General features: G+C 48.5%; 1 protein-coding gene across 1 annotated transcript in view; it reads left to right on the forward strand.

The window, feature by feature from the left end:
• SYN2 (synapsin II) overlaps nt 1–22,963 on the forward strand; it is a 172,855-nt gene extending 149,892 nt beyond the window's left edge. The window contains exons 8-13 of the mRNA XM_060109559.1: nt 305–379; nt 809–911; nt 2,073–2,222; nt 15,405–15,465; nt 19,327–19,576; nt 22,122–22,963. Of these exons, the coding sequence (XP_059965542.1) occupies nt 305–379; nt 809–911; nt 2,073–2,222; nt 15,405–15,465; nt 19,327–19,576; nt 22,122–22,257 (775 nt within the window). The 3' untranslated portion in view covers nt 22,258–22,963. The remainder of the gene's footprint in view (nt 1–304; nt 380–808; nt 912–2,072; nt 2,223–15,404; nt 15,466–19,326; nt 19,577–22,121) is intronic.
• The last annotated feature ends 4,566 nt before the right edge of the window (nt 22,964–27,529 follow it).

Raw genomic sequence — 27,529 nt, forward strand, 5'->3', positions numbered from 1 at the left:
ACAAGTAGACGCAGGATTTTAAGTGAGGTGCAGGCAAAGTCCTCTAGGTGTTCTAAAGAGAGCAAGTGCTCATCTGGTTGAAAGGATCAGGGAAGGCTCCGTGGAGCCAGAGCAGTCTGGGTGGGACTCTTGTAGAAAGGAGGAGGGCATTGCAGGCCGGGGTTGGTGGAAGCAGCCTGGCTCTAGGCTCAGCAGACAGGCCCCCGGCTCTCTGCGGGAGAAGCAGGTGGGAAAAGTGGTGGTGAGCCCTCCTCTTGCTGGCCTGGCTCACTGTCTGTCCTGTCCTGGCGGGACCTTGTTGTAGGAGGACGTCGATCTCAGGGAACTGGAAGACAAACACTGGCTCTGCAATGCTGGAGCAGATCGCCATGTCAGACAGGTAAGTAAGGGGAGGCGGCCCTAGATGAGGAGGTGTAAGAAATGAGCCCTGCCCAAAGGGAGCCTCTGATCAGGCCAGACAGATGGAACACAAAGGCCCAAGCACCCAGTTAACAAGATCAGGCAGGAATGGGTTATGTGCTGAATTGTGGCGATAAAGACCAGACATGCCATAGAAGGTCCAGGAAAGGAGGAGTTACTGTGGGCTGGCATGGCCAAGCAAGGCCACCTGGAGTAGGTGAGACCTGTCCTGAGCTTGGGAAGGCAGATAGGATCTGGAAAGCAAAGCAAGAGGGCCCTGTAGACAAGGCAGTGTATTTGATGGGGGTGGAGGGCGGGAGGGATGGGGTGGGGGCTGGGAGAGGTAGAGACAGCAAGGAGAGCATGGGACTAATGCCCCAGCCTCGGGACACCTTCCCCTCCCCTCCAGGTACAAGCTGTGGGTGGACACCTGCTCTGAGATGTTTGGTGGCCTGGACATCTGTGCTGTCAAAGCTGTACATGGCAAAGATGGGAAAGACTACATTTTTGAGGTGAGTCTGGCCCACACAGTATCTCAGTAAGAGACAATCCCCCAGGCTGGAGGCCAGGCTTTTGGCTTGAGACTTACATGGGCAGCACAGACTGCATTTATGTTAGAGTCTTCTGAGCCCTGGGAAGGTTTCCAGATGACAGGGGGTATGCATAGCAAAAACACACCTGCCAGTGGGAGATATTATTTCTAACCAGCTAGGCTGACCCACACCATTGGTAAGAGATGCCAGACTTGGGTTCCTAGGTCCTAGCCTGCCACTCCTCTGGGAAGACTTTAGTGGTTTTGCCATTCTTGGTCTTAGGAAGCTGGTCTTGGGAATCATTTGGTCCAGTCTGCTCATTTTGCCAGTGAGACATCGGAGGCCTAATGCCATGAACATGTGCCTAAGGCTACATAGTGAATCGGTGTCTCAGCCTGGACTAGAACTCAGGTCTCCTGGGTGCAGGAGATTCTTCTTAGCCCTTCTCTGAGCCTTGAGACACTTGACTCAGCCTGAGCCTCTGGCACAATTTTGCTGACTCTTTTCCTGTATTAAAGGGAGAGTCAGTGGCCATATGGTCTTTCACACACATTCCCGTCCAGTCTTCTGAGGAGCAGGAGAGGCTCCTTGCCAAGAATTGGTGGTATTTGCAGAGGATTCATTTCAGGAGCCCAAAGTGGGCTTCGTCATCTACTCCATGGTCTCCTAGGCATGTAACTTCTGGATGGTCATACCTTCCACCTCTCGGTGGGTCTCAGTTTTCTTATCCGTGAATGAGAGAGTTGGACTACAGAGTCTATGATCCTGGGCAAGCAGACACTCCCTAAAGGAGGAACATTGATCTGGACCTTGAGGTACAGGAAAAATTGGATTGGTGGTGAAAAGGGAAGGCATCCTCTCTCCTTGCTCTCTCTTTCTCCCCACTACCTTCAGCCACCAGACTGAAGTCTCACTGAGCCTTGGCATGGGTGAAGTCTCGGGGAGGCCCAAGGCAAAGGCTTGCAGGAGAAGGGGATAAAGGCCAATATATGCAAAGGAACATGCTTCCAGCCGAAGACAAAAGCACCAACTTCACCCCAACCTCTCTCTGCTGGCTTAAGTCCTGCTCATTCTGAACGACTGTACCAGGCCTTGGATGTTTCCAGGCCCTTTCCTAATCTGGGCCACTTCCTCCACCAGGTCATGGACTGTAGTATGCCGCTGATTGGGGAACACCAAGTGGAGGACAGACAGCTCATCACCGAACTGGTCATCAGCAAAATGAACCAGCTGCTGTCCAGGACCCCTATCCTGTCTCCTCAGAGACCCTTAACCACTCAGCAGCCACAGGTAAGCAGGGAAGAGACAGAGGAGAGCCAAGAACCATTGCCATGTCCACTGCTCTGGACTGGTGGCTCTAGGATGGAGCAGAGGTCACACACCTATAGGCCTGCATGGGCTCTGTGTAGTCTTTTCCTTCTCCCTCTCTTTCCCTTCCCTCCCCTTTGGACACCTGATTATCTTCTACCACCCCTTATAGAAACCTTCTCATTAGCAAGCTGCAGGATCAGCTATAGAACTGTCCAGAGATGGAGTACTGGCTCCCTTCCCTCTGAACTTGAAGACTCCAGGGAACTAGAACCTGTTTCCCCTGGGACTTTTAAACTGGGAGGTATCTGAGGAAGGGCTGGATCAGATCTCTCATTACTTGTTCACTGCCTGAGAGGTCTGCCGCACTTGTAGAGAAAGAAGGGTGATTCTGACAAATCTCTTGGTCTGGAGAGAGAGGAGAGTCACGTCCCTCCTTCTGAGCGAGAGTGACAAGGTAAAACTCATATTCAAGTTCTGCTTTCCTTCCTGAGGGAGACGAGGCCGCTTTCTCCAGTTGACTGTGGTGTTTGACTCCGGGCAGTCACATTCACAGTGACAGTATTCCAGCTGCAGGTCTAGTGGGAAATCCACAATGAGCTGTTTGTGAAACCTCAGGCCCTGTGGCACTAGAGTGGGCTAAAGACAGTCATGTAGGAGGTAGCTCATTTTTCAAAAATATCGCCAAACTCTTCTCTCCACCGTATAATAGAGTAGTAAGAACTTGGGACAATGAATCCAAGAACTGAGTCCTAGACTAGCTCTTCCCCTAAACAGCTGTGTGACTCTGGGGGGAAGTTACTACCCTTTCCAGGGCTCAGGTTTTATCCCTTATAATGAAAATCTCTCAGCAATCTTGCTTTCGAGATCCTACTTCAGTTAGGGAGGTGGAATAGAATAGTGATTCAGAATGTGGGTTTTGAAGCAGAAACTATCCAAATTTGAATCCTGGACCCTCCATTTACTAGCTTTGTGACCTTGAATGAGGACCGTATCTGTGGCTCAGGAGAGATCTAAAAACAGCCCTTATTTTCTAGGGCTGTTACAAGGATCAGATGAAGTGAAGAACCTAACACATGGCATAGCACATGGTAAATGCTCAGGAAAGGCTACCTGTGTTGTTAGGTAAGCAGCCTCTGGGTGTGGGTTCCCTACAGCCTTAGGCTTTGAGATCATCGCTCCCTTTTCTAAAGATCAGTGCTGGGATTATAGTGCCATCAGGAGCCAAGTAATTGGATTCTTGAAATCTTTCAGTAAGAAAGAAGAAAAGGAGGGGGAGAGGGCAAAAAAAAAAAACAAAAACAAAAACAAAAAAACAAGATAAAATAGTCTGGATTATTTAGTATAGAAGCAAATTAACCCACATTTATCTTCTCATCATTTGAATATCACAGAATCATAGCATAGAAACATAGAAACATCTGTGCTGTCTTTGGGTATCCAAGTTGAGAGTGGCCCCATGTGGCGGGATGTTACCATAGATTAGCTCTTGTGTTTGTTTCACACCTTCTATAGGTGGCTCACACTCTGGGGGCCTCTGACCAAGTGCAAGAATCTGTTCCTGTGCTTCAGGAATGTAGTCACTAGATAATTAGGTAGGGTAATTAGGAGAACACACCTTAGTTGCTTGTTAGAGAAACAAGGCCATTATTTGAATATTGTACTTAACTAGAGGTGATAAAAAGATTTTCCCGGTTAAAATAATATGAGGCCCGCAGTAGATTTTATGATTTTGTAAATCTGATGGAATCAAGGTGTTTGAGTCCTAGTCTTGCCTTTTAGTCCACACTGTCTCAGTGATGGGATTGGCAGATTGATGTTCATTCCTGCTCTAGAGGAAAAGTGACAAGAGCCCCCTTCCCCCCTTACCCACTGAGAAATACAGAGAATATCTGGTAGCTGCTTAAAGAATTTATGACAGAGTAAGAGAGCCTGATGCTGCCCAGGCAAGATAAGCAAAAATAAGCTGCTTTGGGATTCTGTGAGGGTTGCTTAAGTACTTTTATAAATGTGTGCAACACTGTCTTGGCCTGCTAAAGGGAAATCATCCTGACTTGAATGAAGGCTATGCTGGGAGTCAGGAGACCTGATTTCAGCCTGTCCTTGCCACTGACTCACCAGGTCAGCTTGGTAGATTTCTTTCTATTTCTCTGCCCCAGCATCTTTGCGTGTATAATGAAGGGTTGAACCAAAAAAAATCGCTAAGATCTCTTCTAACTATAAAATTTAGATTATATGAAAATGATAGAAGTTCAATAAAAAAGAAAGAATTTACCAAAAAATGTGTTTTCACCCAATGAAAGCTTTGATTCTTCTTTTATATAAGTCCCTTACTTTGTAAACATTACATATTTCAGCTTAAATATTTTAAAGAGAAATATGTCAGAGTCAAGGCAGGAAACCTGGTAGGGAATGAACTTCCCTAAATATAGGCACACCTGCAAAACTTCCTTGTAGCAAAGCCAGTCTGGCTTCAGGGTAAGTTTTTCTCTGCTGAGCCTCACATTTGAAGTTACAACAGAAACTGTAAAACTGTGGAAAGCATACCACGCTGGGAGTCAGGACACTCAGGGGCTAGTCCCACTCTGCCGTGACGTTACGTGACTGTGGGTAAGTCAGTTCCCATCTCTAGACCTGTTTCCTCACCTATAAAATGGAATTGGATTAGATGATCTTCAGATCCCTTTCAATTCTAAGGTCACATGAAACCTGGAGTCAGCCCAGCTGCAAAGTCTAAAGGCCCTTAAGTCCTCCACAAGACTACCCTCACTCCTCACAGCAGCAGGAAGTTCAGATAGTTCCCCAGACCACCCTCGGGTTCAGTAATTCTCTGGAAGGACTCACAGAACTTCCTGACAGCTATTATACTCACAGGTGTATTACGGGAAAGGATACAGGTCAAAAATAAGTGAAAGAAGGATGCATAAGGCAGAGTCTGGGAGGGTTCCAAACACAAAACTGCTTTTGTCCTTAGGATGCATTATCCTGTGGCATCCGTATGTGATAAGGCACATGGAGTGTTGCCAACCAGGGAAGCTCACCTGAATTTCAGTGTTCAGAGTTTTTGTTGGGGTTTCATTTTGTAGGCTTGCTTGATTGATCACCTCCTTGAACTCAGTCTCCAACTTTCCCCTCCCTGGAGGTCAGTCTAATACCAAGGGGCCTGAGGGGCCCAACATGAGTCACCTCATTATCATGCACCATCAGGTGGGCTGAGGGGCCCCCACCTTGAATAACAGAGACACTCCTGTCACTCAGGAAATTCCAAGAGTTTAGAGGCTACTTTCCAAGGGGGGAGGGGGGTATGAGTAAAGGCCAGATCTGTCTTTGGGCAAGACCAAATTCTTTACTACATACATAATTAAATTAATTTAGCAAATGTCTCTCAAATACTTTCAAGCCTTATTTGTCTGTGTTTTCACTGACTAGCACAGGCCTACCCCAAAGTATGTGCTTAAAACTAGTTAATAGACTTAGGGCCACAGTGATCAATGCAGTGCCCTCATACCATCCTAGCTCACTGTGCCCTCGCCATGCTGGTAAAGGCCTTTGCACTAGCTGTGTCTTCTCTCGGAGGTGGTCTTCCTGTATTTTTGCATGGCTGCCTCTTTCATGGTTGTATAACATATTTCCTAAACCCTCCAATCCAAAGTTGCCACCTAGTCACTGGCTACCACCCCTCCCTTTTTAAATTTTCTGCACATCACTTGCTATCAGCTACAATCATTCTCATCTGTGTTTCTTTGTCTCTTCCACTAGAATGTCGGTGCCTCAAGAGTAGGGCTTGTTCACTGCTGTGTCCCTCAGGTCTGGCAGAGTAGGCAGCCCCTGGCAGCCACTGGATGTGTACCCTGGGTACACTAAGGAGGGGTGGGGGCATGGTCTGCCCAGGTACAGTCAATCGTGGGTAGGAAAGTTGAACAACAATAACAAAACTAATCTGTCTGCTTTTTATTATCACCACGTGACAGCAATTCTGTATAAACAACAGTGATAAACCACTCCCACCTACCCCTCCCTTGATCTGCCATTGCAATACATATTTGTTGGACGAGCTCCCGGTTGGAATAAGTGTCTTTAACAGCCCTAGCAGCATATTGGAGTTGGTGTCGGGATTCTATGAACAATTTTAGTAGAGTGCAAATGGAAGAGATGTAAACCAGAGCCTGCCACCTAGGTCCCCACCAGGACTTTGAATGGCGAGCTGAGCCCTCAGTGCTGCCACTAACTCACGTTCCACACCTCACGGTCAGGCCCCTCTTGCTGGCCTCTTTCTTCGGTGGCTCTGGCAGCTCAGGCTGCGAGAGCTTCTGGCCTGAGTCACAAGCCCTAGATGCTGCTTCTTGCCCAGTATTCTAGGTCAAGACCAGGACAGACTTACGACTAGCCATTTGTCTACCTTTCTCTCTTTCTCCCTCTCTATCCTTGCCTACAGCTCCCCCATTAAAGCTTTCATTTCTTTGACTCTAAAAGAGAGCCTAAAGGAGGTTAGGGACAGGGGAGGTGAGCAGAGGGCCTCCCTTCTCTTGTTGTCAGCCAACCGCCTAGACCAAAGTGGCTTAATTATAGAAAACAGAGAGCAAAGTCATGGGGCTGGGCCCAGGCCACCTGCTGTGCCCAGTTCTGAAGGTGTAAGAGGCGCTAAGTCTCTACGAGCAGGGAGGGGGTGAGTGGCAAAGCCTTCTCTGGCTGATGACAGCTTGGCCTCAGCCTGGCTGGCCTGCCAGCTTTAGGGCTGCCCTGAGAGTTGGCCATGGCAAAGGACCCTCTACTCTGGAGTGCCTTAGGGATACTGTTCTCAAGGTGGCAGTGACACCTGGTGGCCAGTGGTGGCCAAAGCCTCTAGGCTATTTACCTACAGAACCTCCTCCCTGTAGGCCTGCTCTCCAGTCTCCGTCACACTCACTGATCCTGGGGTCTGTCATCTGGAATCTGAGCTGGGCCTTACATCCTGGGGCTCTGGAGAGGTGCTACTTCTGAGACTCGGGGGAACCAGGGAGAGAACTGCAGGTGGACAGAGCTTTCAGGTCATGCCGACAGAGGTGGTGTCCTAGGGCTCTTCATGCGGCTAGTCTGTTTTCATTTCCCATTACATGGCTCCCTTTTTATTTTCCTGTAAAATCTTCCACAGCCAAAGGGCTGAATTGCTAATGAAGGGATTTCAGACACCATTGGCTTTCTATTTGGCTATGGGTTAGACCCATGAGGAGTGATTCTAAGATTCAGCCTTTGGAAACATTAATACACATAATGTGTCCAGGAGGAAGATGAGGCTCCTCCCCGATCCTGAGCTGATCAGAGCACACCTCCAATGTTGCTTCCAGTCTGAGGGTCACAGCATAACAAGGACGAACTCTAACTGGACAGTGCTCAGAGGAGAGAGACCTAGAGGTTGAGGCATTTGGCAGATCTGTTCTATGAGTAAAAGTTAAAGGGGCTGTCGTGAAGCAGCAGTAGTCTCAAGGAGCCCATGACTCAGTATCTTCAGCTCTCCAGCAGCTGTCATGGGGCAGGCAGAACTGGTGCCAAAGGCAAACCTACTGGAAGACGTGAGTAAAGTCTCTGATGCTAAGAGAGGAAATGGCTGCTCGGGAAAGCGGTATGTGGCTGCCGCGTCACTGCTGATGTCCAAGCCACTTGTCAGCACATTGTGAAATGCTGGGCTGGGGGCTAGGGCTGTTGGAACAGGCAGCTTTTAAAAATCTCCTTCCAGATCTAAGATGCTGTGATCCAGGCCGTGTGCTAGCCACAGACCTGGGAAAGGCAGTGATGAGTGTTCCGAATTGAAGGACTGAGGCCTGATAACCTCTGGCCTCTGCCGGGGCATTATGCAAGTCCTTTTTCACTGGCTCTCTGGTCTAAAGACATACTCAAAAACCTTTCCAGCCAGGTCTTTCAAGCTACAAAGAGCTCATAAAGATGAAGTCTCTTGAGTACCAGGAGACCAAGATTGAGAAGGGGTTTCATTGGAGTCTAAAGGGCCATGCAGTTAAGGAGGAAACACAACTCAGATCCCAAACACGGGACTAAGAGGGCTTCATTCAGTTTAGAAGAAGTAAATTTCAAAGAAAGGCCTTCCTGCTTCCCACAGCTGGACTGCTTTAGGGAATTTGTTCCCCTGTGAGTATAAGCTGAAAATGTGAGATTTGAGGCAGGTTCAGATAAAGTCACTAGTGACCAGGTCCCTTAACAGACTATTCAGGGAAACTGACTGTTTTGGGGCTGTCTTAACTTTTAAGGGACATCTTTAATCACTTGTAGCTGACATTCTGACCTCGGGTGACCTGGCCCTCTGGGTCCCCATAGGTCTCATGGACCGGCCCACAGGACATTTCTTGTGTCGTTAGGAAATCACTGATTATGGGAGGGCTCCAATCCGATGAGTGCTGCCCTTGGAGCAGCAATTCCCCTCACAAAAGGAGGAGCTCATTCTTGGGTGCCTTTTATACCCTTTCAGAAGAAGGCAGCTGGGCACTGGGGACTGCAGGAGTGATCCCAGAAAGGTCCCAAGGTGCCTGAAAACACGCTGTCCCCTTTGCTCTGGCTGAACCTACAGCCTCCCGACCACATTCCTTCCCGCTGCCTCATTCCCCCTGGGGTCCTGGACCGGGGGAGTGGGGCCTGGGGAGCTGATCAGAATAGCCCTGTGGCGTGTCCGGCGAGGCGCTTGGCCTGGCCTCTTTCCTGGGGCCAGACCCTGAGACCCTTTCTCAATTTCCTGTCTCAGATATGCTGAGCAAGCACAGGCTTTCCTCCATGGTGGGGCAGCTGGACTCAGGCCAGCAGCTCTCAAGAGTTGAGTCAATGTCTTTCCTTCCTCAGCTTTCCAGCCTGCTGGGACCTTAGATAGGAGCTCCCCTCTCCCAGCTTGTCTGTTGAAAGCCACAGGATGGCAAATTAAAGGTGCCTTTGGCAAAACCCCACAAACCCTCAACCGTGGACTTGGTTTCTCGCCCAGACCCGTGCTTTCCTTTCCAGTCAGCTCAAGAGCTGACATTTACTGCTTTTTTTTTTTTTTTTTTTTTTTTGCGGTATGTGGGCCTCTCACTGTTGTGGCCTCTCCCATTGCGGAGCACAGGCTCCGGACGCGCAGGCTCAACGGCCATGGCTCACGGGCCCAGATGCTCCGCGGCACGTGGGATCCTCCCGGACCGGGGCAAGAACCCGTGTCCCCTGCATCGGCAGGTGGACTCCCAACCACTGCGCCACCAGGGAAGCCCCATTTACTGCTTTTGAAGTGACTTTTCTGCATCTTCAGGGACCTCGCTGGGACAAGTCAGTGATACACAGGGGGCACGGCACAGCTTAGTCCAGAGTCCACATCCTACCCCGCCCACCCTAAACTACTGTGCACCAGGTGACAGGAAACCACCCAACAATATCTTCTCCACTGATGCATGAAATCCTACCATTAAAGCGTCATTCCTTTGGATTGATAACTATTATTCACATAATAGTAATGATGCTCATATCATTACTTTACCTGGCACTTTATGACTTACAAAGCACAGCCATTATTTTAAGCCTCACAACCTTTACGTGAGACGGTTTGAGCTGGTATTTCTGACTCTGTTTTACATATCAGCAAAGAGAATGCCAATGATTTGTCCAAGGTCACACAGCTTATAAGCAGGAGAGCTGGATCTTCTGGTCCCCAGTTCCAAGGACGCTCTGCAGTAACCTGCCCTGTGCCCTTTTGATGCTCCACCAGAGCATACAGATGGTAAGAATGGAGAGAGCTGGCCCTTGTGCTGTGTGGGGGGAACCCTCGCCCTCCTCCTCATACAGCCCCGTGCTGGACCTCCCAACCTGGAGGCACCCGTGCTTCACCAGCTCTCTCCTGCTCTCCTCTCCCTGGCTTCCCTGGTCACTAAGGCCAGTGGCCTCAGCATAGCGGGACCCGAGCCCAGTCGGCTTGGGTGGGGAGCAGCAGCACACTCCCCTCAAAGCCTGTGCCTGCAGGACACCTCCCTGCGTTCTCGCTGGGCTCAGGACTCCACAGCTAAGGAGGCCTTGTCTCATACCGCAGACACCTAAAGAACCGAAAAGTGTATGAAGGGCTTCATGGAAGCCCAGAGCCAGAAGATCCTGCAGAAGTTGCCTGCCTGCGACTGCAAGAGCCCATCCACAGCATCTCTGACAGTTTGTCCAGGCTCTGCTTAAACACTAACGCCAGGAGGCTCACTACTATCCACACCAGCCCTTGACCTTGATCAGATTTACATTTGACTAACTTTGATCTTCTATTCAGTCCTGGAGGCTTCCCCAGTTATGGCATTTAATCCTTAGACTTGGCTCATTTGGGAAACTGAGACTCAGAGATTGAGTAACTTGCCCAAAGTCCCATGAGGAAAGATGTCATTTCACACTTCTCACCATCCTGTCTGCTCCATGTACCCATTTTATTCCACTGGTGTCCACTTTAAAAAAGGTACCCAGAACTGATGATTACAGTGCTCTCTTGTGAGGCTTATCAGCCAAAAGAGCAGTGGACCTGTGACCTCCCCTCGCTGGGACACTGATGCACCTCCAGCTGCATCACATTTTTGGCAGCAGCATTACAAGCTGACACCCTCTGAGCCTGTCGTCTTTCTCTAAGCCCAGGGTTGTTTGGGGGTTTTCCTTATGCAGCTCTAAGGCCATTTGTTCTCCTTTTTTGTGTGCAGCTGGGCACAAGCATCGGATCTCACATTCTTACCTGTTTGAGTCAACTCAGCTTCCTGAGGGAAATGCTGCAGCTCAATCTGGCCCTGAGTTCCTGCTGTGGGCTGGCTACAGGCCAGACTTTGGCAGTGACGCCAGAGTGGCCAGACTTCTGTGGAATGCGGCATCCCAGGCGGCTCTTGGTGACTGGAGACAGATTCCATGGTAGCCAAACCCCATAGGGAATAGGCCCCCAGCCCCAGCAGACAGAAGGCTTGTAGGCAGGGCCAGAGAGTCTCAGCCTGGCAAGGGACAGTCCTGGGGGACTCTCCTGGCTCCCATAACCCCTGGGAAGTCTTCAGTCCACAGGCTCCAGGGGGCGGGGGCAGGAGAAGCTCCCTAGGCGCCAGACAGGGGTGGCCAAGGCACATTCCCAGGCTCCAGTGCAAAGGAAGTTTCTGGGAGCTCTTCCCCTGAAGCTTTTGGAAGGGAACTTTTGGGCTCAGTTCATCCTTGGGTGTCTCGTTTGTATATTTCTGAGGCTGAGGAGAGCCAGGACCAGGCTTCATGGTATGACTACCCCTATCAGCTCATGCTGTGAGTTTCCCCATCAGAGCTTAAATCTGTGGGATTTTAAAAGTTTTTCCTGGACTCATAGGTTCTCAGAGTTGGAAGATAAACTGTAGTGTTCATCTAATCTATTTCATATTCAATAAAGGAATATTCCCTACTGTATCTTTGTCAGGTAATTCTCTAGCCTCTGCAGGAACATACCCATCTCCCAAGACAACCTCTTCCACTGTTTTTACTATAGGAAGTTCCTCCTGTAAGTGAAAGTCTACCTTTTGGAGCTTTTGCCCACTGGCCCTTCTTCTGCCCTTGTGTCCTATGGTCTTCCATAACCATCTCTGAAAATAACAATTCTCTGGGAGGAGAGCATCTTAAGCTACTCTTGATCAGTGTCTGAGGTGAATCATTGGCAGCTGTCAGTGGTACAAAGTGAGGCCCTGGCGGAGGGGACTGGCAAATGCCCCTAGTGGCTGCACAAACTGTATGAGGTGGTATTCCATTATGAGAGTGAGACCTAAGAAGCAACAAAGCTTCAGAGGAAAAGGCCCCGTCAGCATCACCATTACCATCATTTGTCATATCTTTTGTAGCACCTGCCAGGAACAGGTACTTATAGATATCTCGATAGATGTCTCAATAGATAGATAGGTAGGTAGGTAAGTAGGTAGATAAATAGGTAACCTCACTTTATATCATAGAAACCATTTGAAGAAAGGCAGGTGCAGGGGGGAAAATGACTTGCCCGATGTCACAAAGCTAGTAAGTGGGAGATTGAGATTTAACCCACCGTCTTCCTAACCCCAAAGCCCAAATTCCTCAGTCACTCTGCTGCCCAATCTTAAAGACTTACTATTGGAGACCCAACAGCAGTGTGTGTGTGTGTGTGTGTGTGTGGGTGTGGGTGTGTGTGTGTTGGGTGGGGTTGGCACCCAGCTTGGGTAAAAAGGCAGCCCTGGTGTCCTGTGCGCCCATTAATTACCAAACACCATCCTGCAGACTTCTCTTCCAGTTGGCAGCCAGGCCAAAAGAAAGAAGAGCTCACAATGGGAAAGAGCTCTTGGGACTGAAGTATCCCTACCATGACTGGATTACTCAGGCTTGATGTAAGAAAAGGAAACAATTTCTGCTGCTTTGAGACTTGTTTTGACTTTCCCTTCTGCACCTAATATGCAGGCACATGTAGCAGGCCTCATGTTTAATTCACTAACCGGAGCATTTTCAGAGCTGCCCATCAGAGTTGACATCAAATACGGTGGCTTCACATCTATGGTTTAATAGCATTTTCCTCATAAAAGACGTACGCTCTACTCCGTTTGGGACTTCACTGTTGTCGCCTGGTCATTTATCTAAGAAGCATTTATCAAGGACCTCTTATGTGCTCAGTCCTGTGCTCGATGACATTGGTAAAATGGCGATAGTCTTCAATTTTCCGAAATACTCCCAAGTTTAAGTATTTTTACCTTTTTATTAAATAGTTACCATATCAGACCATATATCCCAATTTTTCTTTGGAAAAAAATGGGCACTGTAATTGTTAGGAATTCATGAGAAGATGAAGACTCATAGCCCATGCCCTCAAGGATCTGGCAGCCTCCCTAGAAGCACCATCCCAGTCTTCAGGATAGTAAGACAGTCTATTAAGAGCTATTATAGGACTTCAGAGAGGAGATCAGAATTGAAAGGGACAATCAGAGGAGAGAGTTCATGGATGAGGTAGAATTTGACTTAGACCTCCAGGATGTGTTGGGCTGGATTGGTAGAAAAGGAGAAAAGGTATTTCTGGAGGGTACTTAGCATAAACACTGGAGTGGCCTAGACTAGGGAATAAACAGTAAAGGGTCAGGTAGGCTTAGCACATGAGGGAGAGAGGCTAGAAGGGCCAGTCCACCCGTGCTGAAGCAGGTTTCTGGTGTCAGCCTGAAGACTGTGGACGTCATCCTGCGGGCAATGGGAAGAGAAGGTCAGACTGCCTGGGCTCACATGCCAGTTGCCTCTGTATGACCCTGGGCAAATTACCTGCCTTAGTTGGCCCTCAGTTTCCTTATCTAAAAATTAGGGATGTTGATACCTCGTAGAGCTGTTGTGAGGTTTAAGGGAAATACTGCATAAAATTGTCCATCATGTTACCCAGCACTATATAGTGTTAGCTATAAATTATTTAGAGCAGTAAACTGATACAATTAGAGAAGGGGTTTAAGAGGATAATAGGTATCCAGAACATCGATTGGAGAAGAGACTAAAGATTTGAGAGACTATTCTAGTAGTCTAAACAGGAAATGATACAGGCCTGACCAGAGTTGGTCAAGAGGAGATGCCAAGAAGGAAAAACTGATGGGTCTTGATTGCTGACTGGATGGTGTGGGCTCTAGCTGGCTTATTGGGTGTGGGTGTTTCATTGCCGGGGTTCAGACCCACCTCGTGGATCCCATGAAAGTCCTTGGAAGAAAGGAAAGGAAGTGTGGGTGTTCTTGCTGTGATCTGTAAGTGGTCGGGATTGTAGATAGAATGGGCACCCTCTGATGCAGTGGCACCAAGGACATTTCAAAGGCCCCCTGCCTCCTCCTATCTGAAATCCTCTTGGTAGAGCAATTTTAGGCAGTGCTGTTGTCATTAACAGACCATAATACTGGAGAGGGTAGCGCTTCTGCTCTCCCAGTAGTGGAGCTGAAAACGGGCCTGTAGGCCAGATCGGAGGCCCATGGGAATGGGGAACAGTTTTAATGTGGGAGTAGGGCTGGGTGGGGGGGGCCTGTCACAAGGGAGAGGAGCAGTGAAAGAGGAACTGGGGTGTGCTGAAGACACGCTGAGCCCCTCACAGCCTTGCCTCCGAATCTCCCTCTTTTTTTTTTTTTTTTTTTTTGCGGTACACGGGCCTCTCACTGTTGTGGCCTCTCCCGTTGCGGAGCACAGGCTCCGGACGCCGAGGCTCAGCGGCCATGGCTCACGGGCCCAGATGCTCCGCGGCATGTGGGATCCTCCCAGACCGGGACATGAACCCGTGTCCCCTGCATCGGCAGGCGGACTCTCAACCACTGTGCCACCAGGGAAGCCCCCAAATCTCCCTCTTTGACATCACCATGTGCACACTCGGCAGCCCCCAGGCTTCATAGAGCGTTTCCCGCTTGCCAAATTCAAGCTCCAAATGCTCACTGCCTTTGGTACAAATGTTAGACAAACTGAAGTCACGTGCATCTTTGATCCCCTTGGGGCATAATCAGAATCACAGCTGGGAGGAGAGGAAGCCTGGGAGGAGAGCCACGTTGTTGGGTAAAGTGCAATTATGCTGTTTGAGAGGGAAAAACAGCTTGGCCTTGAGCACTTTTACAAACATTAACATCTTACTCCTTCCCTCTGGTTAAGGAGGGTCCTGGGACACAAAAGACTGCCCCCTCCTTCAAGTCCCTCCCTGTGGGAGTTCCAGCCCAGCCCAAAGAGTGGCTCTGACCCCTGAGTCAGCCTCAGAGCTGATCCCACCCCAGAGTTAACTCCACAGAAGTGAGCCAAGTCTAGGCTAGCCACCTGGTGCAGCCCCCGCTGGCACTCCAGCCACTCTAGGGAGTTTGGTGTTGATCCTTCCTCAGGAAGCTGGGCCTGTGAGTGCCAGGGGAGCTGGGCCTTGGGTAGCCCCCAGAGAAGAAACCAGATGCTGTTGGAAGTCTCAGAGCTTCTTGAAAGAGTGTCTACAAGGGAGTGAAATGAAAAGAGGGTAAGGAGGTGTCAGACACCCCTGTCAGAGTGGTTCTAAGCCCCAGACTGCGACCACTTGGGCCCCGGCAATAACTCAGAGGCTGAGAGTCCCTTTGAGGCGTTTCCGGAACAGCAGAAGCCCCTGGGCCAGATCCCGCTGGATCCCACCAGATCCCTCTGCAGCCTTGCCACAGAGCCACAGGGTTTCTCTTTGGAATCTGCTTGGAGTTTTGTTTGTATCTCTTTTGCATTTTTGTCTTCCAGAGTGGAACACTTAAGGATCCGGACTCGAGCAAGACCCCACCTCAGCGGCCAGCCCCCCAAGGTTGTTTACAGTATATTCTCGACTGTAATGGCATTGCAGTAGGGCCAAAACAAGTCCAAGCTTCTTAAAGTGATTGGTAGTTAAGTTTTCAAAGCAGAAGTTTTAAGCCAAAAACAAACAAGGAAAGAAAGGAAAGCGGGGAGGGGAGCAACAGACCCTCCCACTGGTGCCATTTCTGCGTTTTTTCAAGGCTGACTGGACTGTGTTTTTCCTGTGCAGTGTCAGCGCCTCTGTCTGGTGGTTTACCTGTTCCTGTTCGTGCTTGTAATGCCCACTTATGTTTCTCTGTATACCTTGTGATTCCAGGGCTGTTTGTCAACAGTGTACAAAAGAACTGTGCCTCTCCCAAGTTCAGTGTCACTAGCTTCTGGGTGGTTTGATAGTATATTTTAATGACATAATGTGGGGTGAAATAGGACTGGGGGGGTGGACAGGGGAGCCACAAAGACCACCAAAATAAAACCCAGCTCCCCTCCTTCTCCCCCCAGACTCAGATAAACTGCCCCCCACCCCCTGCTTACCTCCATGAGTGTGCTTGGGATCTTCAATGAACTGTGCTTTTTGCTTCCTTTCTGCATGACTAGGGTAAATAGATAGAAGTTTAAGAGATTTTCGAGGTCTAATTTCCATAGCTTCATCCGTTGAATCTGAAGGCATCCATCTTTTTCGCTATTTGCTAAAATTTGAGTTCATGTGAATAAGCTGGCCGTGCCTGTAGAGCTCTTGTGTTTTTAGTGATGACATGAAATATAAAGAATAAGCTATTTCCAGGAATGTGTCCTGTATTTGACATCCCAGTGTACCCTTCGTTTTATTATTAACGAATTAGCTATGAGATTAGACAAAAAAAAAAAAAAAATGGGGCCGCTGATGTGCAATATCAAAGTGAACTTGTGAGTATTTTCCCTGTGTTCATCTTAGTCCAAGTTGTTTCTACTTTGCCGTTTCTGAATTGGCCGTCTGTGCGCTTCTGTGGAACTGAGGCTGCTTCGTTTTCCCCAAAGCTTACTGTGTACAGAGATGATTCTTTAGCAATTTGGGACATAGAAGGCAGGGAGCTACTGAAAGTCTGGGAAGGATTCAACCATTCTTCTCTTGGCCTCTCCTGAGGCATCACGACATGGGAGCGAATCGAAACTGTCCCGTTTCCCTCGAGTGGGTACACTGCCTCCAGAACTCTGAGGTGGGCACCTGCTTTAGTTGTCATCTGTTCCAAAAGCCCTCCGGAGTCCAGAGAATGAAGAGCTTTATCTTTCCTGAGAGGGACTGTCTCAGATTTTAGCTTGTGTGTTTGGGGCCGTGGTTCCACAGCGGTGGCTCTTACCAAGAGCCCTCACCCGTTTGTCCTCTTTCCTCCGACATGCAGCTCCTGGGAAGGGATGAGGAGGCAGTTACTAGACCAGGCCTCGGGTCAGTGCCTCATCTTGCCATGTCCTGGCCAGACCAGGATTGGGCACCAAGTGGCCTCCTCTAGCACCATGGGCTGTGGGAGTTCACGCCAGCAGTTTGCCTTTTAGAAGAAGTGCTTCTAGCGCTACTTTTGCATTCCCTCTCACTTCTGTACTGACATGTCACCTTTCTGGATTGCCAAGTTTGAGGAATAACTGGTGTTGGTGGTGTGTAACATGATTTCTGTGTCAAGGGGCACGTGCCCTGGTTTCTGTCTTGATTGCTGGCAAATTCTGAGCTACAGGGAAATGCACTGAGTGTGAATGTTCTTGTCCGCGATTCCTCCCTTAGACGGTGTAGATGCTGATGGTAGTCGATCTGTTGTAAATATATACATATATATGCAGTTAAGCACTTCCAGGTGTGTTGCATAAGAACCAGGTCCTTAAATACCTCCCAATCTGATGAAATGATAGAAAGGAATAAAGAAACATTTCCCAGAATGGAGGAACACATTTTATTTTTTAAATTTATTTTTGTCCCGGCGGTGAGCTGACAGTGGTGTTGCTTCTTTGCATGTGATCGGTGTGAACATTCAGGTGCTTTTCATGTGACATTTGTGAGCCACAAATACGAAGCTGCCATGTGAACTTAGTCAGGCTCCAGGGTGGTGTCAGCCACCGTCTGTCAGGTGAGGGAGAAAGGGACTAGGGCTCCCTCCCAGGGCCAAACACAAGCAGACAGCACACCCTGACTGTCCTGTGCCCTCGGGCAGCATGCTAAGGACAACTCTGTGGCCTGGGGCATCCGTGTCACAGTATAGGATTGCCATTCAGGTGTTTTGTACCCATTTCTTTTCTGATGTTGTCGCCTTTTTTTTGTACCATCCAGCTGGGAGAACCTCAGCCAATGCTGGAAGTGTGATTGAAGTACCTCTCTTCTGTGACTCTTGTACAGCTTAATGTGCAATAAAGGAAAAGTTATATCTGTCTTCAGTGTTAAGTTGTAAAGTTTCTGGCTATTCAAGCATCTCTGTACAGTTGGGAAAGCACTCAGGTTTCTGGTACAAGAGGCTGAGCTATCAACCTGCAGTACTTTACAAGAAAATGCTGATACAAATGATGTCAAACTTTGGAAAAGGCAAAAACTGGTTAATATGAAATGCTCTGCTAATCTATCATCTTCACTAGTTTTCTGATTTGAACTTAGAACTTCTTCAACATGCAAAATTTCATTAATATACTTATTTACTTATTTATGTGTAACTCACCCTGGTATTAATTGGTCATTGATGATAAAGTGGAGTCCATGCCGTGTAGCGGGGAAAATGGCTTAAAATCATGGATGTACTATGGTGTAGACATACAGTTCTGCCTCTCCAGAGGGTACAGGTGTCCTGGTGTTTCTAGAAAACTAAGTTACAGTACAACTCTTAGCTGTCGTTGAGTTTCTGTAAGCCACCTCCTTCCAGTGGGCACGTGAACGTGGACTCTGGGACTGAGACTGAGAAATGAGATCTCCAGGTCACCAGAAGGTTTTCTGTCTCATGCTGGGAGAAGGGGATCCTGGTCCTTTGGGGGGGGGCCTCTTCTTTGCCAAGTGGTACTCACAGCATCTCCAGGGAGAGAATGGGACTTGGATTTCTGGAGAATTTCACCACATACACCTGGGAGGGACTGGAGGCCCTGAGGATGGTACTAAGAGGCAACTGGACATGAAAGGTCCTAGTCATGGGCATGAGTTAATGCTGCAAGGAAGCCCTGCTGGGGGTATGGCAATCAGACCTGCAGGCATGGAGCAGGACAGACTAAGGCCAACTCCAAAAACACAATGTAAGTCAGTGATCATCGATGATCATAAGGCACAGAATACTTTTTGAAGAACTTTCTTGTCCATTGTCATCTTTGAAACACTACTCTCTTGAAAGGTAACTAAGACTAGGTCTTAATTTTTAACAGCTTGATGGTTATAAACACCGAGGTCCAGAGAAGTCTGCTGACTTGCTCAGGGAGCTGCTGATAGACTATGTCTTGGGTTTTCTGACCCCCAGACCAGGGCTCTTTCCACTGCCCTGCACGGTGTGTGCCGTGTGGAACTTGAGACCTCCTAGTACACCGTGGGCCAGGTTGGCCTGTACCTGAGGAACCTCTGGGGGAGAAGGGTGGTCCCTGTGGTCTGGGGCCCTTCCGTAAGAGAGCTCACCTCTGATGGGGGCCGCTCATCCCATGGCTTCTTCCCAGTACTCCGACTTCTGTTGTGACTGAGTCGCTGTGAGTCTGAGGAGGAGCATGTAGCGGCGACGTCTGAGGGTAACCAGGGGCCCGCTCTGGAGCCCTTCAGAGCCTCGGGTGGCTTCTTGTCATAGAGCTTATCCTTTGGTGATTAAATAGCCACACCCTTTGGGACATAGATTCTAACAAGGAAACCCTCTGATATGGTTAAATTATGAAGTTTTTCTTGTACTGAACCTAGGGGGCCCTGGGCAACCCCAAGGAATGCCACCCCCAGGCAAGGTGCTGCGTCCACGCCGGCTCCCCCCTGGACCGTCACTGCCACCTTCCTCTTCTTCCTCCTCCTCCTCTTCTTCCTCCTCCTCGGCTCTTCAGCGGCCGGGCGGCCCCACCACCCACGGAGATGCACCCTCCAGCGGCAGCTCCCTGGCAGAGGTCCAGCCACCCCCGGCTGCTCCACCACGGAAGCCCCAGCCTCACCCACAGCTCAAGTAAGAGACGACTCAGCAGCTCCTCCCCTCCCCTCTTCCTGCCCCTCCTCTCAGGCCTTGGGCTCCAGAGCTGCTAGGAAGCACCTTCAATCAGACCTCCTCCTAAAGATATTTCTGTGGGGTTTTTTGGGGGTTTGGGTTTTGGTGGGTTTTTTTGTGGGGGGCATGGTTGGGTTGATTGGGGAGGGCAAGAAAGAGGGAAGTGAAAGTCTTAAGGTTTAGCTAGAAGCTCAAACCCTCCCCTTTCTTCCTGGGGAGTGGCAATAAAGCAGTTACTACCCCCTCTCCCGTTCTTGTATGAGCTTAGGGTTTGGGTTGCTTTTTTTTTTTTTTAATCCTCCCTCCCACTCTTTTTTCCATTCCTTTTCTCTGTGTGTATATGTGTCTTTCTCTTTCTAAAAAAAAAAAAAAAAAATTTAATTCTCTTTTCTGCCTCTGACTCACAGTTTAGGGTGTGCCAATCAGCAAGGCTCCCCAGAAGGAAAAGGGGGAAGTAGTTAAATCCATTTCGGCTTTTTACCTTCAGCTTTGTCAGAAGGAGGTTGCTTTCTGGTGTGGTCATCAGAGGAGAGGCCCGTAAAGAGACCCTGAGGAGCTCCATCCTCTTGGGTTCGCTCATTCCCAACAGTAACCCTAGAGACCCCTGTCACACTATCCTGCTTCAGAGGACAGAACTGAGGGCCCCTAGAGAACAGTAGAGCTGCCCTTGGCAGGGACAGCACCTGGGTGCTCAGCTCCACCCTCCCCAAGAACCAGAGATGGTTCTCTTCAAGGTCCCCAACCACAGACCTCTGTCGTGACTGTCAGCACAGACAGCCGCAGCCTGGGGGATCGGAAGCGTTCCGTGAGTGCATCTCAGTAAAGAGATGAAACTCTCAGGGACGGAGAACAGGGAGCTGTCGAGCTTGGGGCTCAGATGAGCCACTCAGATCATCTCTAGTCACTGCACAGATGAGAAAACACTGCTGAGAGAGATCTGATTTTGTCAAAGCCCTTCTGCTAGTTAGCGGCAGAGCCAGGATGAGGGCTCGGGTGGTCCAGATGACCACTTTCTCTGGATCTTCCAGTCCTGTGTGATGGGAGGGCCGTCCCCTGGCCTTGCTCCGCAGCTCTGGCCGAGGGTACATTTCATGTCTCGCCTGCCTCACACCCTCCCCTCAACCCAGTCGTTTTCTGCAGCTGACTTTTTAATCTCGCTTACCTTCTCTTGAGCCAACTCTGGCCCCAGTCTGAGGGCAGACCTGTGGGCTGTCACTGCCTTTGGGCTGAAGCTGTTGAATCGAGCCAGCCTCTGATGACAAGCGGGAGGCTTGTACCTGTGCCCTCGGCCTGTGCATGCCGAGGAGTCGCCGCTCCCAGAGGCCAGCATGTTGGGGCTCATCCCAGGCCCAGTGAAAGGCAGGGCACCTGTTCAGCCACTGCGGGAGAAGAGACAGGCTCATGCCCCTGCAGAAGGGAGTTTCTGGGGCTGTGTCCGAGTTCAGGGGAGGGCTGGGAGCGCTGAGATACCGGGAGAGGAGTTCTGGAGCCAGGAACCAGCAGGAAGGAGACAAGCAGAAGTCAAGAAGGAGAGAAGACGGCCATGGAGACGCCAGACCACGTGTCCTGTCCTGCAGTGTTGGGCCTGGCCTCCCCTCCACCTTCTTGCCTTCACAGTTTTTCTCTCTGACTCACTAGTGTCTCAAGGGAAAAATTGGTCCCTAAAATATGTGCAGTTGGGGTTTTTTCATTAGAAAAGTACCCAGTAACCTTGTGTAGGCCTGATGTATATCTCTGTTGCCCCTGGACACCCTGAAACTCACAGACCTCATATCAGGCTCCTCTGAGGAAGGCTGCAAGGGCGATTACGCCCAAATAGAGTTGTTAGAGTTCGTGCCAAGTCAAAAGGTTCTTTTAGAATCAGAGAAAAAAGCAAAAAAGAAAGAGCCGAAAAGGCCTAGAGATCATTTTACCAGACATCTACATAACACAATTAAGAAACCAAACAAGAAACCAAGTCTCAGAGAGGCACGTGGCTTCCTAAGGTCAAGAGTGAGTGAGAGGCGGGACCAAGACTTTGACCCAGGTCTTCTGATGCTGGCTCCACTACTGGACAGTTGATGAGAAAGAGCACAAGAGTCCACCGGCCCCTGGTTGCTACGTTTCACCCAACGGGAAGGGTGTGAGATTCCTGGATTAGTTCTTGCCAAGTTGGGGCTCTGAAATTTAGCCTGTGGGCCCTTTAGCATTAAGTGAAAGAAAGAGCCTTGAGCCACCCCTTCTTCTCCTCTTTCCCTTCTCCTTCCTTCTCTTCTCTCTTTCCCCCTTCTCCCTCTCTCCCACGCTGCCTCCCTCCTTTCCTGTTTGAGCAGCACAGCAGGTAAAGAAAAGAGCACAGGGACCTCCCAGGGGCCTGCTAGCATGCCCCATGCTGGCTTTCTCCTCTGTCACCCAGTCTCCCTGGGGTGGGAGTGGGCCTTCCGGTCGTGTATCCTCGTGTCACCATCCTTCCCTGCCTCACTGGGAACACCACCCTCTCACGTTCTCTCTGGTTTTTATCTTCAAGCAAGTCGCAGTCCCTGACAAATGCCTTCAGCTTCTCTGAGTCCTCCTTCTTCCGGTCTTCAGCCAATGAGGATGAAGCCAAGGCAGAGACCATCCGGAGCTTGAGGAAGTCCTTTGCCAGCCTCTTTTCAGATTAGCTCTCCAGACACACAGAGGCACCCAGCCCAACCGGGAAAGGCATCCAAGACATTTGCCAACAACAGTCAGCCACACTTGGTGGTGATGTCCCATGACCTTAACGTGTGTGGCCCCCTCCTCTGCTCTGTTGCGCTCAGTGATGTGGTGCGGCTCAGAAAGGACCAGGTGAAGGTCTCAGAGCAGGTGCCTACCCAGCGAGGGGCACCTGACGTCAGAGAGGATAGAGCTGCTTTCCTGTAGTCGTGAGAGCTTCCTTTGAGATCCTCGTTCGCTGTGACTTTAGTGGCCTTATTGTGACAGCACCATCATGTCTTATTCTTTCTTTGAAACCAAGCTTCCCTTCACTGAGGACACCTGGTTGCTTAACCGAGCTCAGATGCAGTGCTAAGCATGCCCCCCTGTAGTCAGTGCTACCTGTTTGGGGAGAATATACTTACCCCAAAATAACTCTCGGCTCTAAGTGTTAGGGACTCACCCACACCTGGATCCCTTGTCACACCTGTTTAGCTGTTGAAAACACACCTGCCCAGCACACAAGATTCCTCGATTGCTGTGGTAGTGAAGCCCCTGTAGTCTGCTGACTGGAGAGATCAAGGACCTACAGTCCCCCTGCCACCTCCGGCGCCGTTCTCCTGTGTGGGGCGCAGTGATCTTGAGCTCCTCCAAAACTGCTGTAGAGAATGCATGCCAGTATGCCAAGTTTTGTGTTCCTCTCCAAATAAATGTTAAGACCTTTGGTGTAATAAAAGCAGCAGCATTAACCAGCATTTGATTCAGCCATGAGGTCTCCCCTAGGCCCCCCTTTTGACTGAGAGAGTGTACGTGAGGCACGCGCGTGTGTGTGCGCGGGAGTATAGAGAAGGGAAAAACCCAGGAAGTGAAGCTGTTTGTGTCGGTGTGTGTGTGACTGTCTTGGCAATGGTTGAGAATACGGCTGTCCTTTAGATGCCCCCCAGGCTGCGCTTCCTGACACCTCCCTGGTAACTCAGCGGTTCTACCAGTTGTACTGAATGTGGAGCCTTTCTAATAAGGATAGCATCCTGGCTTCCGTCGTGGCCCAGTTGGAGCTGCTTGTCTGGCCCATCAGTCTCCTCAGCTAAAACCCACACGGAGGTGCCAATGAGGCAGGATGGGCCTGCTCTCATGAATGAGGTCCGCCAATCCCCCGGCATCCTGAAGTCTGTGAGAGAGGGCGGGTTTCAAGGGATTTCACTGTGGCTTCTTCGTGACTCTTGGTACTCAGGAGTATGTTCCCAAAAAAACCACAAATGCTGTGAGAATGCATACCACATCTGCATTGATATTAACATCTTATCTAAATAATTTCCTGCACGTGTTCCCATCCTACTAACAACTCAACAAAATAACACCCATCCTAAAGCCGCTGTCTTGCTAACTCCTCACAAGCAGTAGGTGCTGAGAAGTCAGAGAATGAAGTTCTCTGGTGCCAGGGTCTCCTTTCCAACTCAGCCCATGCTTCCAGGGTTTGAGGATGTAGACTTGTGCCTTCTTCCTACACTTAAAAAACAGCAAGTAGAACCTCCATTGAGTGACACCTGGTGGGGGCAGCCCTTATCCCACCACAGTGCACATAACTAGGGAACAAACAACTAACAAAACAAAAGCGGGGCAGGCAGGTAATACCTGTGCTCAAGGGAATTGATCTTTATGGTTCCTTCCATTTCCAACCAAGAGGCTACCACTTGTAGTCACTTCTATCCCCCAGTTCCAAATGTTTTCATAAGATGAATTCATTTCATCAAAAAGCATTTATTGAGCATTTAACATGAGCATAAACATTGTGATGGATTCAAGGAAATATTTACTAATATTTCCATAGTGCATACTAATTTCCAGGCACAATCCTAAGTGATCCATATATATGAATTCATTTATTCCTCGCAACAACCCTACATCATAGGCACTATTATTTTTTTATTATTATTATTTTACAAATGAGGAAATGGAAGCAAATCAAGAGTCAATAACTTGCCCAAGGTCACCCAACTGGTATGTGGTGGAGCTGGGATTTGAACCCAAGCAGTGGAGCCCCATGGCCTTGCCTACTTTGCTATATTACTTTTATTTAATCTAGCAGAGGCAACAAGACAATTTTATTAAACTGTGCATAATGTGATAACAAAATTAGAGATGTACACAAAAATTCTTCACGTCCATACCCACCTCCTTCCTTCGCCTTTTCTCCATCCCTTGGCCCCAGGGAAAGGAGGGGTGGGAGAACTTTAAGGTATTTGTCACCAGTGTTGACCCCTTGTCCTAGAACTATGAGTAACATACATAGTGTATCTTATTCTGATCCAGTATAACTCTGGTTCTTGAAAAATTACTCATTCTTCCACATGTGATGTCAGACCAAAAGCCACAAGTGGCTTATTTAGAAAATGAGTCAGCCTGGAACTGCTGGGGTGTCAAAAGGGGGAGGCATTTACCATAGGTCATGCAGCTTCCTAGTCCAAAGGACACATGGATTCTATCCAACCCTTAGTAATGGGGTGGAGCCAGAGGTGGGGGAGTTCCATTCAGAAACAGCACTCTTGGTATATAAAAAGATGGCCCCAGAGACTGGGAAATTTGCTACTCCCAACAGTCAATAAATAGCTGATGAATACCATGATAAAAGATTTTCTAAAGCTGGGATCTGCAAAGGTTGGAGAGAGTCCTCTATAGCTCTTGAAACCTTTGATCTGTCAGCCACTTCTGACCACTGTGCAACCATCACTGCAGCTGATGGGGATTCCCTACCCACATCCTCACCCCAGATGAATAGAGATAGACACCTTATCCCTGCCATCATCAAATCCCCATCTCCTTGGGTCAAAATGAATTCAGTTTGCTTATCATTTATCTGTTCATAACTCTTTATTGTACACTTACTAAGCTCAATAAATTCTGTGGGACGAATATAAAAATGAATTAAGCAAGGATTCTGACCTCACAAAGTTTACAGCCAGTAAGGGAGGTAGCATGTAAACAGATATAAAGTAGAAAGTGCTGAGTGTCATAAGGCAAATGCAGTCAAAATGCTAGTTTGGAAAGATGTGAAGCTTGATAGGATTGGTGAGGATGTGAGAAACAGAACTTCTATGCATTGCAAGTGGGAACGTTTGTCGGTACTGGCATTTCAGTGGACAATTTGGCAGTACCTAATACACAAACCCTATGACTCAGCAAGGGTTGGATTGTGTGTGTGTGTGACTATATCAATAGCCAAGATGGAAAGCAAGTTCTCAGACAGTGAGAGGGTGTTGAATAAGAGGAGGGTCTACCAGAGGGAATGAAGAGTTGCATTATTTTCCCACATGTTTATAACCAACAGGCTTTGAAGTCCAAGGAGATTTGTAGGAAGAAGAGTACTACTCAAGTATGAGCCCAAAGCTCAGACACTCAGAAGTCACTTATAATGAGGGTTAGTTAGGCTCAGGGGGCTATTGTCAGAATCTAACAAATGGAGAGATGAATCAGTGCTTTATAAACTGTAAAGTGCCTTTAAATTCATTCTGGAGAATCTCTTGTACAAGTACTCAAGGAGGCAACTAAAAGAATGTTAGTCACAGCATTGTTAGTGAAAAATGGAAACAACCACTGTCTCTCGTGGAGGAATTAAAATATAAATTGGTTTATTCATACATTGGAGTACTACATAAGAGTTAAAGAAATAAGCAAAAGTATTTGAGGAATTCAGATAAGATATGGAAGTTAAAATGGAAAAGATCAGCCAAGTAAGTGAAAAATGGACAACAGCCGTACATGTGGTTGGAGTGGAGCATCCTTCTAGCTGGGCAGTCAGAGAAGGTGGCATCCACTGGGGAGCTGTGAGCAGCCCACAGGATCGGGAGGCCTGCCAGCTTCAGGGAATGGGGTGAGTGCACAGAATTCAGTCACTGAATTTTTCAGCTGGAAGTTTCATCTAGTTCTATCCTCTTCGTTTTACAGATGAGAAAACCCAGATAACTCAAGGAGCTTGCCAAGGTCAGGAAGGAAGTTAGTAATAGAAGCAAATGAGGCTTAGTCCCAGGTGTCTGATGGGCAGGCCTTTCGGACACTGTCCTTGGTGAGATAAGTGAATGGCTTGCATTTCCAGGGGCCCCCAGGGAGGGCGGAGCTCATGGGGACATTTCCCGGAGCCTGGGAACAAACGGGAGAGTCAGTGTGGGGCAGCAGGAGTTCTGAGTTTAAATGCCTGCTTTGCTCATTGTTAGCTAATTGACTTCGATTATAAGTTCTTTAGCTTTTCTGTGTCTCAGTTTTCTCATCTATGAGAACAATACTATCTTTCTGAGGAGGTTAAGAGTTAAATTAACGAATTCACCTAAAGTCTGTTTCTAACAGTGGTTGGCATGTGAGAGGATCACAAGATGTCCCCTCCGTCTCAAAAAGACAACAGCAGTGTAAGCTCCAAACCCGCTTGGCCGTGACTCCTCCGAGAGTGAGAGTGGCTACACAAATGCCAATCATGCCTTTCTTCCTCTCCTGTAACCAGGTGGGCCTCAAGGGCAATTTCAGCCCATCTGATTCCTTTTCCTAGGGCTATGGCTCTTTCAGCTTGAGTTGGTTAAATTGAGTTGAGGGTAGACACCTGGGGAGGCAAATGCTGCTGCCTAAACATCCTACTAGCAATGAACACAAACACACACGCCAAAAACCACTGCAGCTACAGAAATGACGACACAAACCCCATATGACTCTAACGGACTAATTTTTAAACACTCATACCATATGATCATTCCTACAGTGGTGTGGTTTCCTTCAACCAATTCCTTTGGGAGGCTAAACATTTATTCCAACAAACCTGCTGCTTATGTTCAGAAAATAATTGCCCTCAGATCTGTAGCCCTCAAATTTGAATTTCTATAATTCTTGGAAGATCAAGTGTTCTTTACCTTGGGATCTAGAAATTCCCATGCAAACTGTTCTGTGCATTGTGCATTTTGGCAGGTCCTCAATACACACACACAAAAGATTAAGAATCATTGCTTTAGAGAGTGAATTTTGATTTTTAAAAAACACTTAAAATTCTTTTGGAGTCAGCTCTAATGATTAAGCTAGATAATAGGTAAGGTTCAACAGTGTGACTATAAATTAATGAGATAATATTGTGTGGCTTGTAAGCTGGTTCTGAAGGAAATTAATCCCAGAAAAGGAGTCTCATATGTTTTGAGTAGTTTCTCTTTGAAATAAATGTCAAGCCCCATCAAGATTATTGATTCTGAAAGAGAGAAGATACATTTCAACAGGCAAATTCTGTTGTTT

Source organism: Mesoplodon densirostris, chromosome 10, assembly GCF_025265405.1.
Source record: "Mesoplodon densirostris isolate mMesDen1 chromosome 10, mMesDen1 primary haplotype, whole genome shotgun sequence".
NCBI lineage: Eukaryota > Metazoa > Chordata > Mammalia > Artiodactyla > Ziphiidae > Mesoplodon > Mesoplodon densirostris.